General features: G+C 32.3%; 5 protein-coding genes across 6 annotated transcripts; 3 read left to right on the forward strand and 2 right to left on the reverse strand.

Moving 5' to 3' along the window:
* Positions 1-272: 272 nt before the first annotated feature.
* Bma-cct-2 (T-complex protein 1, beta subunit, putative) lies at positions 273-3844 on the forward strand (the record flags this gene model as incomplete). Its single annotated transcript, XM_001897126.1, has 11 exons — positions 273-401; positions 682-796; positions 1003-1389; positions 1709-1803; positions 2121-2210; positions 2317-2464; positions 2538-2657; positions 2819-2997; positions 3120-3273; positions 3571-3674; positions 3776-3844. The coding sequence occupies 11 exons, from the start codon at positions 273-275 to the stop codon at positions 3842-3844; spliced, it is 1590 nt and encodes a 529-aa protein (XP_001897161.1).
* A 711-nt stretch (positions 3845-4555) lies between these two features.
* On the forward strand, positions 4556-6958 carry Bma-spe-6.2 (Protein kinase domain containing protein; the record flags this gene model as incomplete). 2 transcript variants are annotated; one of them, XM_001897125.1, is made up of 7 exons in its annotated part: positions 4556-4734; positions 5093-5263; positions 5662-5832; positions 5984-6135; positions 6318-6468; positions 6583-6649; positions 6809-6958. In XM_001897125.1, 7 exons carry the CDS (start codon positions 4556-4558, stop codon positions 6956-6958), a joined length of 1041 nt encoding a protein of 346 aa, XP_001897160.1. The 2 variants fall into 2 exon arrangements, with proteins under 2 accessions (XP_001897160.1, XP_042934430.1); XM_043078496.1 differs by having other exon boundaries at positions 4691-4734.
* A 668-nt stretch (positions 6959-7626) lies between these two features.
* Positions 7627-10315, reverse strand: Bm7473 (Sof1-like domain containing protein; the record flags this gene model as incomplete). The annotated part of the gene is made up of 11 exons (XM_043078497.1): positions 7627-7765; positions 7942-8060; positions 8164-8299; positions 8404-8568; positions 8669-8751; positions 8896-9043; positions 9137-9353; positions 9498-9604; positions 9706-9783; positions 9871-9955; positions 10246-10315. The coding sequence occupies 11 exons, from the start codon at positions 10313-10315 to the stop codon at positions 7627-7629; spliced, it is 1347 nt and encodes a 448-aa protein (XP_042934431.1).
* A 691-nt stretch (positions 10316-11006) lies between these two features.
* Bm3839 (ShTK domain containing protein) lies at positions 11007-13212 on the forward strand (the record flags this gene model as incomplete). Its single annotated transcript, XM_043078498.1, has 6 exons — positions 11007-11152; positions 11252-11364; positions 11557-11793; positions 12115-12167; positions 12384-12504; positions 12998-13212. The coding sequence occupies 6 exons, from the start codon at positions 11007-11009 to the stop codon at positions 13210-13212; spliced, it is 885 nt and encodes a 294-aa protein (XP_042934432.1).
* Positions 13213-14951: 1739 nt separating this feature from the next.
* Positions 14952-15586, reverse strand: Bm17496 (Uncharacterized protein; the record flags this gene model as incomplete). The annotated part of the gene is made up of 2 exons (XM_043078499.1): positions 14952-15084; positions 15504-15586. The coding sequence occupies 2 exons, from the start codon at positions 15584-15586 to the stop codon at positions 14952-14954; spliced, it is 216 nt and encodes a 71-aa protein (XP_042934433.1).
* Positions 15587-16879: the final 1293 nt, after the last annotated feature.

Genomic DNA, 16879 nt, shown 5'->3' on the forward strand with positions numbered 1-16879 from the left:
ATGATACTGTGGATGGAGAGAAGGAGGGTCAAAGGGCACGCTGTGTAACTTCGAGAACGGAGTTTCACTGACCGATGAATATTTAGTTGAAGGTATTGCAGGGCATTGTATTTGGAATTTTGTTCGATTTGTAGAATATCTGTATGTGAAGAATGAACTTGTTTTCAGTTCTCATTTTTACTTCTGTTTCTTGTATTTTTTTTTCGCTTTTTCTTTTACTTCTAAAATACTTCACTTTTTATAAAATATTGTAGATAAAGTTCGCTTCAGCTATGCTTCCAGTACAAATATTAAAACAAAATGCTCATGAAGAACGAGGTGAAGGAGCACGTTTATCATCATTTGTTGGTGCAATCGCAATTGGTGATTTAGTAAAGTCTACATTGGGACCGAAAGGAATGGTTAGTTAATTGTTTCAAAATGCAAAATGTTAAGAGAATTTTATATTTTTTATGTCGTTTTTGTATGGATATTGAGAATTTATTGCAGACAATTTGACAGTTTGTCTATGATAATTCTGATGATTGTGTTAAGTATTTCTTGTAAAGCTTCTTCCATTACATGATGCATTAATTGTTTAAAAACAGGAAGTCTTTAGGGTTCAAGGTTCAGTTGTTTTGTGTATGTGTTTTTCTTCTTTTTTCTCATACTCGTGGATCTCGAATTTATAATACATTTAAGGATAAGATTTTGTTGTGTGGTGAAGGTGACTCACAGCAAGTGCAGGTAACAAATGATGGAGCTACTATTTTGAAAGCTATTGGTGTTGACAATCCAGCTGCGAAAGTTCTCGTCGGTAAGTGAATGAGGTTATTAGTAGTTAATTTTCAGAGTGCTCTCTTTAAGGCAGAAATTCTGGTGGATTATGACCGTTACTGAGCATAATACTGATATTGAGGATAAACTCGTAATTTGGAAATCATAGTCATCCATCAGTCTCTACTTTTTTCACTTTCATCTGTGCTTTTTTTTTCCTGGCAATATGAAGTTCTTATTACTTAGAAATTTCGATGACACAAGATTCGGAAGTGGGTGATGGAACAACATCAGTGACCGTTCTTGCTGCTGAGCTATTGAAAGAAGCCGAACGACTGGTTGCTGCCCGAATTCATCCACAGACAATTATTGCTGGCTATCGACGAGCTTTAAAAATAGCCCAAGATGCGCTCCGAGCATCGGCTAAAACTTCTAGTCCAACAGATATGCGTGATGACTTGTTGAAAATAGCTCGAACAACACTGGGTTCCAAGATTTTAGCGCAACATAAGGAACATTTTGCTCAACTTGCCGTTGATGCTGTGTTGCGTCTGAAAGGTTCTGGATGTCTGGAATCAATTCAGATTATCAAAAAACTGGGTGGTTCGATGGATGACAGTTATCTGGATGAAGGTTAGAGTAAAAGATATGATGTGGAAAAAATTATGTCAGTTATTATGAGACTGGATTATGGAACTGTTGTTTGGTAAGGATATTTAATTCCCTTTCCAAGAGCAGACCCTTGTTGATGACTTCATCTATAAGATCGATTCTCTTGGTAAATTGTATACTTCTCATTGTATTCGCTATTCGTATCAAAGGCGATAGTGATTGCTTAACAGAAGTGACACTATTATTTCCTAGCAATTTCTTTTTTTTTTAGTTTTTTTTTTAGTTTATTTCTTTTTAGTTATTAAAACATTGCTGCATGCGGTTCATTTCCCATTTTAAGGGTTTTTGCTTGAAAAACGTCCAGGCATGTACCAACCAAAAAAAGTTGAAAATGCAAAAATTCTGATTGCTAATACGCCGATGGATACCGACAAGGTTTGTTTATGCACTGTTTAGTGGATGGGGCTGAAAGTCTTAAGTAAATAGAAGTAGTATTGCTATCATTTTGAACGCAAACAGCGAAATTACTATTCCATTATCTCATAGTTCAGTATGCATTTTTTTGTATTTGCTTGAATATATCTACTATAATTAGGTGTATCTTTGCTCAGGTAGTTCCGAATTTCTAGAATTTGTAGTTTACGGAACGCATCCACTGTTAGTGGCGCTTGCCGTCCTTGAGTCAATCTGGGACTTTTTTTTGGATCTTAGGAATATATAAATCTGTTAGAAGGAAACAATTTAATTTCTAGGTGAAAGTATTCGGTTCAAGAGTGCGTGTTGATTCTGTAGCTAAAGTTGCAGAACTGGAAGTTGCTGAAAAACAAAAAATGAAGGACAAGGTTGGTTTACGAATTAGACAGTTTAGTTTGTACTATTAGCAATAGCATTTTCAAAAATCATCCTTCACGTCAATTCAGATGGTCTGAAATCAAATTCCTATTGCAGGTAAATAAAATCCTAGCACATAAAATTAACGTATTTATCAACCGTCAGTTGATATACAATTATCCGGAGCAGCTCTTTGCTGATGCTGGTATCATGGCCATCGAGCATGCCGATTTTGAAGGAATAGAAAGACTCGCTCTTGTTCTTGGTGTGTTTTCATGACCTTTCAATTCAGCAGATTCTATTTTTACCTGTTAAAGGTTCTATTTCATTATTTATAGGTGGTGAAATCGTGTCAACATTTGATTCACCTGAATTAGTTAAACTTGGTTCTTGTGATCTCATCGAGGAAGTTATGGTTGGTGAGGATCGGCTGCTGCGATTTTCTGGTGTTCCTATTGGTATGAGTAGATCTTTGTGAAGTATCTTTAGCGACTTTTTTTATTGTCTTTTCCTGACAGTTGAATTCATTTTCTATTTTTATCAGTATTTGAAAATATATTTAGTTCTTTTTTTGTGATTTACTGGATTGCACAAATTATTGCTTTATTACTCTTTGTAGGTGAGGCTTGCAGTATTGTTGTCCGTGGTTCTACTCAACAAATTCTTGATGAAGCGGAAAGATCACTTCATGACGCGTTATGTGTCTTAGTGACTCATATTAAGGAAGCACTCACTGTCGCCGGCGCAGGAGCGTCCGAAATTTTGATGAGCACTGCAGCGATGTCCGAAAGTCAGAAGGTATCAATAACAATTAAATTGAAATATACTCAATTCATCAATAGCTGAAATAAAGATTTTAAAACTGAGGATGATTTGGCTACTTTTTCTAATGTTTCGTATAGTAAGTTTCTCAAATTAAGATTGCTGGGAAGGAGTCGCTTGCTGTAGAGGCATTTGCTCGTGCACTGGCACAATTACCAACTTACATTTGCGATAATGCTGGTCTGGACAGTGCAGAAATCGTATCAAAGTTACGTGCTTACCACAGCAATAATAATCATAGCATGGGAATTGGTTAGTTCGTGTGTTTTCTTGATCATGCATGGTCAGTGTCTGATTTTTAGATATATTGGAAGGCGAGATAACTTTTGATCTTTTCATCTATAAAATGTATACATGACACATCACTTCGAAAAAAATGTTATGCACACGTAAAAGAGATATTAAATGGAAAATGAGGTAGTAATGAGGTGTCTTTGATTACAGTTACTTAGAATAACTGTTCGATACCTTTTATTTTCAGTTATCAACAATAGCATACTGCGAAACACATGATTTCGTTCGAAGTTATTGCCGTGTACAAATTTTCAGATATTGAAAAAGGGGAGCCAACGGACGTTATTGAAAAAGGTCTGATCGAGTCGTTCAGTGTAAAGTTGTGTATGGTTTCCAGTGCAGCAGAAGCGGCTGAGCAGGTAAAATGTTTGAATTGCAATTATTTCTGAAGGACTGTGTGCAATATCATATTGTCACCGTAACTTTAAGTTTGGAAATAAAACTGTTTTATAACTTACAGATTCTTCGTGTGGACAATATCATCAAAAGCGCACCACGACAACGAGCGCGCGATCGTAGACCTTGTTAAATCTCAACAAAAACTGATTCTATTGTTTGTTGACTGCTAAAATTTATGTGAGTTAAGTAATACTATAGTAAATCCAAAGGATCGTTTTCATAACTCACCAATTTTCAAATTCAAAAATTTGGTGAGCTAAGAAATGAATCACCTGTTTGATTCTTTCTCTGCTTTTGAATTCGATATCTTTAGTCGCTATTTTTTCAGCTGAACTGTTTGATATAAAGTTTGAGTTTTGTGAGATATTACTGCTGAATTGCCTATGATTATTTGGAAAATAAACCTTTTCTTGATTTTAGTTTGATGCACATTAATGATTTGCATTTTCTAAGTCTCAAATTTCCAGCTGTATGCTGCAATCTTTTTGTTTTTAAGCAAATCACGCGCAAAATCGTTTGTGCGTTGATTTTTGCTGCGCAATAACTTTTAACATCTAACAAGCACAAAGCCTTTAATCTTTCTTCCGTTGACCCAGGCATAATCAGCTTCTCTAACCAAATTATTCTTTGATATTTAATCAATCGAATAAACATGTGTTTATATGTTCTGAAATACTTAGCAAACAGTTTGCATTATTCTCAATTTGGAATCGAACTACACATAATAATTCTAATTTCAAAATGCCAATGCTACTGTGAAGCAGTCATTTTGATTATTTGTGTTCATTTGGAACGGTCTCTGATAGCTGTTAAGTGATATAAACGTGAAGTATCAATATTAATGGGGAGTGAGGATAGTGATGATAAGATGCCAACTGTTGGTTCAGAGGTCACATTAAAAGGCAAACAGTATCATATTCAATCAGAGCTGTATGATGGGCCTTTTAGCAAAGTTTATGCTATCAATGAAGGTTGTATGCAATATGCTATGAAAATTGAACGAAGAGCAGGATCAAAAAGGTAATTTTGTTTTTTCTTGCACCGAAGCTATTTATATTGTTGGAATATTACAAATAACTGCAATAAAGAAAGACGATGAAATGCTTGTGACACTATGAACATTCAAATAATGAAAATTAATTATGGAAGGAAAATGTTACCTTTGTTTTTAGAAAAATATGTTCTTTATTTAATCTAGAATCTAATGCAAAATTCGTTAAATTAAATAGTGTCATTGTTCTTTTTTTGGATAAAAACTTTTAAAATGTGTTTTAATGAATGAATTGATTATTTCTACTCTTCAATGAATATGCTGATTTTAGTGCAATATACATATATATGTATATGATGAAACAAAGATAATTTTATCTATTAATAGGCCTGTATTGAAACTAGATGCATTAGTGCTAAAGCAACTAAATCGTCAAAATATTACTGCTGGTTTTCCACGTTTAATTGCTGCTGGTAGAACACCACTTTATAAATATATTATAATGGAATTGGTTGGCCCAGATTTACAACGTTTAAGACGCTCAATACCAACAAAAAAGTGAATAAAAATTTTCATTTATTACTAAAAATTTTGACTCAAATATTATTAGATTTTAGTGAAGTTGTTATACTTCATTTTCATTTCATCATTTTCCTTCATTAAATTTTTCAGTGTAGTAAAATAAAAGTATTAAACATATCGTAAATTGAAATAGTATGAATGAACTATCTTATGAAAAAAAAGCACAACAACGTTATGTGACTTCTAAAATACTTGACCTTTTTCTTATTTTTAATAATTAAGATTTCAATTAAACTACTACTCTCAACAACGTTCAATTATTGTTTTCAGTTACACTAAGGAATTATTCCCTTTTTTATATCTTTATAATGAAAGAAATTTGGGAAACATAATTTGATCATCATCTTTCGCATTTTTTTTTTCTTTTGTTTCAGATTCAGTTTGTCAACAGCGCTTAAACTTGCATCTCAAACACTGAGACGTATCGAAGCGCTTCACGATAGCGGTTGGCTTTGTCGTGATGTTAAGGCAAATAATTTTTGCATTGGAAAGAAAAATATGGGATTAATTTATATGCTTGATTTCGGTTTTGCACGAAGATTTATGTTAGTCTGATATGTTAACTAATCTTACTTTATATATGATAATTAATCTTATTTTATAATTAATTAATTAATATCCTATTAGCTTGGAACTGACCCTTTATAATGAAATAACAATATAAATATAATCATTCTATTATTAAAATTAATGTAGTCGTGAAAATGGTACATTGATTGAGAGACGAAATGCGGCCAGTTTGATGGGTACAATATATTATGCACCGATGAGTGCACATAATTTTTCGGAACAATGTCGAAAGGATGACCTGGAATCATGGTTTTATATGATTATTGAGATGGTTGTAGGTAAGCAACATAAGTTATATCTACAATTAATATAATTAATAAAAATAATCCTTTATTAAATCAAAAAAATTCAAATTTGTCAAAGTAGTTTTCAAATTCCTTATTTGTTAAAGAGAAAAAATAAAAATAAAAGAGAAATATGAAAAATGAACAAATTGAGCAGCTGAACGTTTATTTTGTAGGAAATTTGCCATGGTTTATCCATGATCCCAAACGAGAGTACTTGTTAGTTGGTGAATGGAAAAAATTTGCACGTGGTCCTGGTAGAAAGTTGTTGCTTGGTGATTCACCTCAGGAATTTGAGAAAATTCTTGATATCATCGACCAAACTGCGTATTTTTTCCCCAAATTTCTTATTTTATTCCAGAAAAAGACTTTGTCCCTTTGATTTCCTTGAGAATTTCTACAAAATTATAGAAATATTTCAAAATACTTTGAAAGGTTTAGATTTAATGCCCGACCGCGATATCGTGTTATTCATGCTTTTATCAATCAAGCAATGGATCGCCTAAAGGTACAAAAATTGTCAGCAATGTTAACAGTATAAAAAACTTCCGAGGTTCAAAGTGCTCCAAATTGTACTTGATAATTACTAGCATGAAAAACTCTTGGAATGAAATCCTGCACTCTTCGGAAAATCAATCCTCTTTTAAGATGTGATTTGCATATTCAGATTGACAAAACTAAACCATTTGAATGGCAAGAAGACCCGAAAGTGCTGAGAAAAATTGCTATGATTGGTGGGCACGATGAATCCAATTTAGACAGTTCTTCTGAAGAAACAGATGAAGGAGACGGACCTTTAAATGTGTCGAATAGCTAACAACCAGAAAGTATCACATTTCCCGTTGTAAGAAACTACTCAATTTCATAAAAAAATTTGTGAAACAGCCAAGTTTGATTTGTACAGTATCACTTTTGTAATGCGTCTTATATCAATCACCAGTCTCTAAGATGTACATATTTATATTGCGTTTGATTATAAATTTCAACTTTACATTATTATAGTGCGGTAAGAACCATAATATAATTTTTATAGCTCGTTAATAAGCTCTGTTCTCAATCAACTCATAATGAACATCTATTCTACATTTGTCTAGTCCTAAGTAATGATCTAAGCGACTCGTAATCACTTAACAAAATTTGCAAAATAACTGACCTAATGTAACAATTTATTTGGTGTAATAACAACAAAACATGAATGCGCAGGCATTACTGAACACAAAAAATACAGAGGACATAATTCTGTTCAGCAAGAAAGAGAAAGAAATAGTTTCTTTTCCTTTAAATGAGAAATCGTTCGTCCAAAAAATTAGAGAAACATGCAATTGAAGGAACGAATTTTACTGAACACTGCCTCTAAATAGAAAACACAAGAATTCTACTTATTCTCCTGCTTCAATTACATATTCACTTCACTTGTTTGAAGTGAATATGACCCTGTCTTCTTAACAACTGAATACTATCTAAAAAAAATAATATTGTGAAAATTCACGATGCCGTAAATTCTTTTGCCATATGTTTCAAGTGTTCCGGGATATATGGAACAGCACCAGGTTTCGAATGCTTTCTTCTATTTTCTTCCTTGCGCCGCTGCGATAAATTTATTGCCTTATGCTCTTTTGTAGCACTAAAATTGAGAAAATCTTTTGAAAGCATAGGTGTTGAATTGGGAATTTGTAACCAAATATATGACTTTTTGTCACAAGATTAAAAACTCGAAGTTTACGCATTATTTTTGTAAATGGAATTAGGTATCATAATGCAAATATGTTAAATCTCCTTAAAAAAAAAAAAAAAAAATACGTGTAAATTGATCTCGGAACGAAACGACGCTTCACAATTCGCCTAACTTCAGGGTGTTCACCATATACTTCCAACAGTCGCGCATTGTAATTAAGTGTTGCACGTTCACGTCGGTGTAGCTAGAGTAAAATTAATTAAGATCTTATAGAACGTTTTTGAAATCAAAATTTTAACGAGTGCCAAAACTGACTAAACGGAAAAAAAATAAAATAAAACACCTACTGGGCCTAATTTTTCACTTGCATTTGCTTTCCATAAGCGAATGTTCATTTCATCAGAGCCAGACAGCACGAACTTATTATCTAGTGACCACAGCACAGAAAGGACTTGCTGCATTCGCTTCGTGTGATATATTTCCCTTAAAAGCATTCGTTAATTTTAATCCTAATTAGCAGCGAACGAATTGCTATCACTAAATGTTTCAATTTTTGAACAGAAAGAGCAAACCAAATGAAATTATACCGGCTGCTAAATGACTCCACGGGAAATATTCTTAATGAACGATCGTAGCTTCCAGAAACAAATTCAGTTCCTGTCGGTGAGTAGTCGACATCCATCACTGCATTTGTATGACCTTTGTATACGCGCCGAGGATCAGTCAGTTTTCGAATATCAAAAGTATATAAGCTAAAAAAAAAAAATTCCAAGCAAAATTAATGTTGAACAACAATACTGAAATAAAAATAATAAAAAGGAAATTCCAAGTAATAATAAAAGAAAAAATTACTTGTAGTCTTCGTTTGCGGCAGTGAATGTAAAAGCTTCCATTGGATTCCAGCTTATCGCATTTGGACGCAATTTCATTGTCACCTGAATGAATCTCATGTTGAAAATAGCGGGTGACGACAACAACAATAACACCAATATCCTCAATTGGTCATTTTGCCTCTTTTATTAAACTGCTCAAATTCAATTAACGAAGCCAAGTCAAAATTCAAAAGGAAAAAAACTCACTTTTTTTAATGGACATTTCTGTCTTGTATCCAATAATACAATCGTCCGATCACTACCACAACCGACTATAATCTCTGGTTCGACAGGATTACATTTGACTGTGTAAACTGAATCAACGCCCAAGTTATATATTCGGATTGGAGAGTCCCTGAAGCATAGATATCTTTACATAAATACTCGACATCTTTAAAAAATCGATCGAAAGAGAAAATAAAACATTCTTAGCATTTGTTCAGCTTACCTTAATTTATTCCATACATGGATACCCTCGCCACATGTGACGTAGTCAGTACTATTCACAACATGTGACACGGAATGAGCAACACCATTAAGGGGTATCGAATGTATAGGTTCTGAGAGATCGCCTTCAACCGGATCGGGACATCGCCAGTGTTTTAGCTGTGAGTCGTGTCCAACAGTTATAACAGTTTCACCCGAAAGATTATCACACGAGATCCCTTAAGCCATAAATTATTAAAGACAAAGGGATAAATCACCACTTTCTCCTAACCTACTATCATCCTTAATTAAAAGAAGTTACATGAAATAAAACTGGTGAAATAAATTTTACTGTCTACTTTGAAGATACCGTAAAGTTTTACCATTAACAGGCCCACTATGCGCTTGTATCGTTGCCAGACATTTATGTAACGGCAAATTCCATATCCGTATCTGACCATCTCGACCACCAGACAAAATTGTTGACAATCTAAAATGTAATTATTATTTATTCTTAAAACTTACATAAATAAATTCAATCAAGCAATTAAACCAAGTTTCATCGTTTATAAGAAAATAAAAAAGACAGACCTGAGAGGATGCTTACAAAGCACTGAAACGCCATCATTGTGACCGTCCAGACTTGAAATGAATGGTTTTGCAAAGACCCTTAAAACAATGAACAGTTTTATTCAGTACAAGTAAGACTCATCATGTATGATAAAGACAATACAAATACATTTTTTATGTTTCAACCTGTTTAGTTTAGCAGCATTGACCGCTCGTGTATACTCTACTTGAACTTGAAACGGATCCTCCGGTAAATTAAAGTTTCGCGGTGCTGAAATTCTTTGATTTTTACATGCGAATGCCGTCTAGATGTCATAATTTCTCTTTGATTGCTTCACTTTCATTGTCTTGAATAATATAAAATGAAGTTGATAATAAGTTGTTTTGTATTTTATTTGTTCGTCCAGCTAATGATTACTTATAACATTTTCTAGGTATTACTTATATCCATAATTCCTCTATTTGGTAGACATTTACAATACTCAGCTGTATAATCGGATCCATTAATAAACTACAAATGAGATAAAAAGAAAAACCAGGCAAAAGTAGCAATATGTCTACCTTTGTAAATATCATTTTTTGTCTCACGCTGGTAATCCCTTGGATTTCGTGACAATACTTTCACTCTCATCGAGATGGACCAGCAAAAGAGCACAACTACAGAAGCAATACCAATTTCTCAATGGAGTCAATTTTTAATAGTGCATTGTTAAAATACATTATGCAACTGATACGCTTCATTCGGTATATCTTCATTCGGTATATGCAACTGATATATCTTCCAGCAAGTATTGTATAAATCGTCACTCAGTGATAAGCATGATAATAGTTGTTACTGCTGATTGATGGTGAAAGCATTGTTGTTACTATCATTATCACCATCAACACTATCTCCTATCATTATCATTATTATCACCATTATCATTGTTATCATCTCATTGAAAAATAAAATCAAAGAAAAATATTTAAATTTTGAAAAAATAATTGCACGAAAACTGTAATATCGAATTGAATGTTGAAAAATGGTTTTATTGGGTTCAATGTCCCATCTTGCCATCATATTTGTGAGTTCGATCTTTTTTTCCTTTTTTTTCTCAATCTCTTATACAATGATATTATTAAATATAAAGCCAATTCAACCAAACCATTCTTTTCAATATCAAATAAATTCTTTTAATATTTACCATAACTATTCTTAATTATAAAATAATTGCTAGTAATAAATTAACAAATTACATTTATATTCTATTAAATAATCATGGGAGGGAATATGATTTTCTTCTTCTAATTTATAGGATTTTCATAAATAAATAAATCAACAAATGCTCTACGAATTAATTTATCTTTTCTTTGCTTCAACAATTCAAGCAGCTACATCACCATGTTCGGATGAATTTTCTGCAACAAAATGTTTGAATGAGATGGATGATGTGATTTGTCAGGAAACATTTCCAATTAACGAAGCCTTGTTTGTTTCAATTTTATCTTTCATTGAGTTCTAAATATAAATATTTAGATGAAAATAATTTTGCTAACTTTTCAAAATGATATTATTTATATTTTGTAGTCCAGTAGTAAATGCACACTGTACAAATTTCAAATCGCACAAAGTTGAAAAGTGTCGGAAACAGTGTCGTAGTTGCTGTCAACATCCAGATTTCATGTGTACTGATAAGAAAGGTCCATTTGATTATTATCTAATAGTTTGCTAGATAAAATTCATATGCATAATTTATATGCTAAGATTTTCTGGTTGGCTTAGCAATTTGACTTCTTCCAATCTTAATTTCATATATCAGACGAAGCAGTAAAAGTTATTTTTCCTATTTATAAAGTTTTAAAAGTGTTTTGAATATTTTTTTATCATTCCAGATTCTGCTCTGAATTGTCGTACGATTGCAGAGAAAGGTCACTGTACTACAACAGATGTCACATTTAAAGCGATCCTAGCCGTAGAATGCGCTGGTAGTTGTGGCTTATGTAGACATGCTGGATGCATGGATAATAACTATTTGTTGTGTTCTATGCTTCAGAAACTCTGTGACCTATCAGATTACTATGAACTTATGGTGAAAAAATGCAAGCGTACGTGTAATTCATGCGCTATTGGTTTGTTTATCTTTCGTCTCAATTATGTATCATATTTTTTTCTTTTCTTTTTTTTTTTTCATTTTGCAAAAATCATGATAATACTATAACATGATAAGGTGAAAAAGAAGTGAAAAAAAGTGACAAAAATAATTTATCCAAATCTAGTCTTTTATGTTTTCAATAAACTTCTTTTAACTTTCTCCACCATCTATCTCACCAGTTTATTTAAATTGTTGGCTAACTATTTTTAGTGATAATTTCTCCAGGAGGTATCTTTTCATTCTTCATCTTACAACACATATAATTTTTGTTGCTTTAAGATTACACTTTTTTTTGCAGATATGCAATATCCAGGTTGGGTTTACAATAAAGAAACAAAGGCTCATTATAAAGTTAGCTTGCTAAAATTTCTTCCTTCTTTCAGAAATGTAAACTTTTATATAAGTTAAGTTTTTGGGAGTATATTTAAACTCAAAATTAGCATCCATTAAATTGAGAATTGAACTCTGTACAAGAAAATATTGAGATGTTCACCTTGCTAAAATTCCTTTACACCTTAATTTTTTTTCAGTTATTGCCATATTTCGTATTAATAAATTTTTACCTAGTTTATTGACGCGATTTCTCAAAGTGAAAATATCAGTGCAGTAAAATATGAACGGATGTGTGTCGAAGAGGATGCACATTTGGTCTCAATACATTCCGAAACAGAAAATGCCTTTGTATATGGTATAAACCACACATTTTCAAAATTTTTGCTTTATTAATACTCAAAAAATAAAAATTACAAAATTATATTATTTATATTACGGTGTTACAAACTAATTTTTGGACAACATCACAAAAATTTTATCTCACGCAATACTGTTATGCTTATATACTGCTATAACTTACATAATGAATAGTATAAATTATCAACTTATTGCCAAATGTGATTATTAATGTTATCATTCTCGAATAAGAATAATGAGAATAGAATCTACTAAATTCAACATTTCAGTGATCCATTAATGAAATTTTAGAGATAAAATATGCCGGTAGGAGACATCGGAATTTCATCATTACTACACTGAATTATACTATAAAATGAACAGGATACAAGTTATGATGCGTTATCTATCATGCCGATGAAATTAGTTACAAAATTTCTGATTGTCAAAATCTGTGATTTTTTGAAAATAAATATGAAATCTCTGTACAATGATTCTTTTCTTATGTTCAGGATTGGCTGGCTGTGAACGAGTTTTCATCGGCTTGCGTGGGCAAACAAGCGATCAATTTGGATGGTTGGATGGAAGTAGGGTAGATTTCAAAAATTTTTTTCCTGGCTTTCCTCTCGGTACCCAATATTGTGCTTATATGACTGGGGATAGTATGTTCTGGTACACGGATTCCTGTTTTACGAAAGGCTGTGCAGTGTGTAAAAAGGTAAATTAAAGCTTATGTTTAGTGGAATGATTGCTAATTGATAGAGGGATGCATCCAGAGTGATTGCAGTGATATGACAAAAAATATTATTGGCTGGTTAATTGCTGTTATTTCTCCCTAGTGAGCAATGATTTACTAAAAAATGTCTGTCAAAATTCCATATCAGCTTTTCATCTTTACATGTCTCTTATAATTAGAACATGTAATAAAATATCGCATAATTGCTCTTTTGATTAAATTTTGCATATATGTGTCATACATGACAAAAAGTATAAGATACTCCGTATTCAAAATAGTTTTTAAACTTTATTTTGCTGATCTAAAAATTTTTTGACTAAATGGAATAATATGAAAGTGATATCCCATATCTTTTATGCCAGTCATTACGTCGGTTGTATAATTATTCTAAACATATGTTGTTTTGAATAAATGTAAACATCTTAGTAATTGTTGCGGTCAAATTTAATTGATATTCGAACTAGATATTTCAAGTTGGAACTCCACCTATACGGCGCTAAAAAAAATATAAGGTACTCCTATTCAAGACACTTCTCTTATTTAAAAGAAAAAAATGACGCCATTCAAAAGCGCACATAGATACACCATTCCTCATGAAAGTTTGGTCATTCTTAAAACGATTAAACTCGTTCTGGTTGGAACACTAAATTCATGCATAATTCAAGTTCATTGCTGGAAGTTAGAGACTATTTGAATTTAAAAAATTGTTTGAAATTAGTTTGTTTTAAAATTTATTCAAAATTGTATTGATTAAACCGTATTTTGTTAAAAAACTCAAGTTTTATCCGAGGCAATTGTAAACGAACGAATATTTACTCTAAATTAAGACCAAAGTTATATTAATTACATAAATTATTTTGCAGTGAAGTCAGTAGTTGACCCAAAACTGGTAAATGTATCTGTGAATACCTTGTCGATTTAGTACTAATATTTTTAATGTTATTTATTGCATAGCTATATGTAGATTTCTTCCTCCAAACTAAGAACTCTTTCGTTCCTTCTGTTTCTATAAATATAATAAAATACCAAAAGATACTCCCTCAATTTCCAATTTTTTATTACTTTATGTTAATCGTAATTTTGGTTACAAATCAATTTTTCAGGACAGACCACAAATGCGTAGTTTTTTTTATAAGCTTTTACAAATCTCAAATATACCAGAAATTACGCAAACTGCAATGAGGAAGTAAACTCAAAAACTGACATACATTCACGGAAATAAATCCAGCTAAAATTACGATTCGCTAATTCTAGCAGTATTATACATACGGATAAACAACTGCTTATTAGTTAATATATGCCAAAAGAAGTCAAAGCAGACACTAAAATGTATATGCATGCAAACTTAAATTAATAATTGTTTAATGCATCATAGCATTAGCTGCTTTGAAAAAACAGTACCGAAAACATCTTACTGCTTGTTACAATTAACATCCCAATTATATATTTGCAACATGATTTTGCTTAAATGTAAGTGAAAATAGGGCCCCAATGACTAAATATTCCTTCCTAAATAGTTGCACAGTTTAAATCATAATTGAGAAAATATTGTAAACCTAAAACAACTTACAATGCCAAATAATTTTCTTTCCTTGCCACTCTGTTTATTATATGAATAAAGATTCAATAATCTTTCTGCGGTTTCATAAACTAAGCGTAACTAACCCCAACAAGTTTGCTTCCATGGTTAACGTAACACTACTGTTATTATATCAATTGAACTGTTTATTCTACACTTCAAGATAAGCCTTACAAATTCTTGCTTGTTCCTGACCTTCGACAAACCTTGCAAAACAAGGCAAAAATCCAGACGGTAACGGTTCATGCACTAAATCAGCAACACTTCTCACACCTAATCGCTTGCTAATGATGGCTAATTATGTGTATATGCATTCATTGTAAGTAAAAATCAATTACCTATAGCAAGTGCTGCGAGCAGGAGCAAGTGGAGCGAATTTCAAATATCATAAACCTCCAACTTATCCCAATAAAAATATTAAAAGATTTATGTACAAGTTATTTACCGTTTGATGTTTATCAACCAGATGTCACAAATGTTGGCCACTCCCACTTTCAAGTATATATACGTTATGCAACGACATTCTCCCAGTTTGTTAATAGTTCTCATCTTCTCTCCATTACAATAAATTTAACATGCTGCTATAGTCGTTAGTAAGATTTTTGTAATAGTACTATGTTGTTTTACATAACTGTGTCGAAATAACTTACTTCAGGATCAAAGAATAAAGAACCTCTCCTAAAGACGATCAATTGATCCTTACCAAAAATTCGACAGTGCCAAATCAGCCAAGCCAATAAATTCTCTAAAAATATTTTGGTGCCACGAGCCGGGAATGTCAACCATTATAATCGAAGCGCACAAGCGGTAAAAGAAAAATTGCAATTTCTTCTCAAAGATGTCGAAGGGATGGATCTAACACCATCGGATCAAATGCTGACCAGAAAAGAAACCTGTCAGCAGCGAGGCCAGAAAAAGAATTATTGAGGAGTAATTAATGCGTCTGGAGCTATATCTACTAGCAAAATCGCTCATGCAAGATGGGCAAAATATATCCAACATGTCCCGACTTCATTAAAAAAAAGAGCAAGAAGGAGAAAATATACACAATTGGTCGAGGACAAAAAAGGTATTTTAAACGTAATAAATGAAGATAAAGAAATCAGTATAACTTTAACTATGTACAAAATAACTCTGAATTAGTAATCGCAGGCCTCAAACAAGACAAAACAAAGGATGAATCAACTGATCAAGACGATTCAACCCAATTGACATATTATCCAACGGTAAATTTACCCCAACTATTGCTCAAATTCAATGGCAATTCAAAACCATGGAGAGGATTTTGAAATAGCTTTAAAGCAGCAGTTCATCTCCAAAATATTCCAGATATCCAAAAATTAAATTACTTGATGTCTTATCTCAAAGGAAATGCTCTACTAGCCGTAATAGTAAGAGGCTATCATATCGTACCGGAGAATTATGATGTTATAAGAAAGTTTTTTAACAAAAGTTGATAAATCTTTCATTACAAAGAAACAGCTGTATAATAAATTGTATTCGATCAAAAAGAATAATCGAGAATGAAAATCACTAAAAGTCAAGCTCTGTCGAGAACAAGCTCGAAATTCCACTAGAAATAATCTTTGTACCGAACAATCGAATTTAGCAAAAGGTCAAATTTAAATCAATGTATTTATATTTAAGCAAATCATGTTAATCATTTATTGTAAGTTTTATTGTAATTCAAATTCCTTAATGACTCATAGATGGTAATGTGTTAACAAATTCCCATGCTAATCTGTCATATTATCTAATGCACATCTGTTCCAATCCTTATTTGTTATCTAATTCCGTTTACAAAAACTATCTTTCCCATAGCCTTCTTGCTAGCTTCCATTTTATCAATCGCTTTATCTCTCCACCCTCAAATCATCCTATATAAGGGCAATTACCACTCAACTGGGCTGTCTTCCCAGTCTCCCCGTTGCTTAGCTCATCCTCCTCACTAAATTGTCCTACTACTGATTGCTTGTTTGGGTTTAATTACCCAAGATTGAGCACTCCACTCAATTGTGCAAGTAAACCAACCCAATCCAATCCATTCACAACAAATTTATGGTGCCACGAGCCGGGAAC

Source organism: Brugia malayi, assembly GCF_000002995.4.
Source record: "Brugia malayi strain FR3 genome assembly, contig: Bm_v4_Chr2_contig_001, whole genome shotgun sequence".
Lineage (NCBI taxonomy): Eukaryota > Metazoa > Nematoda > Chromadorea > Rhabditida > Onchocercidae > Brugia > Brugia malayi.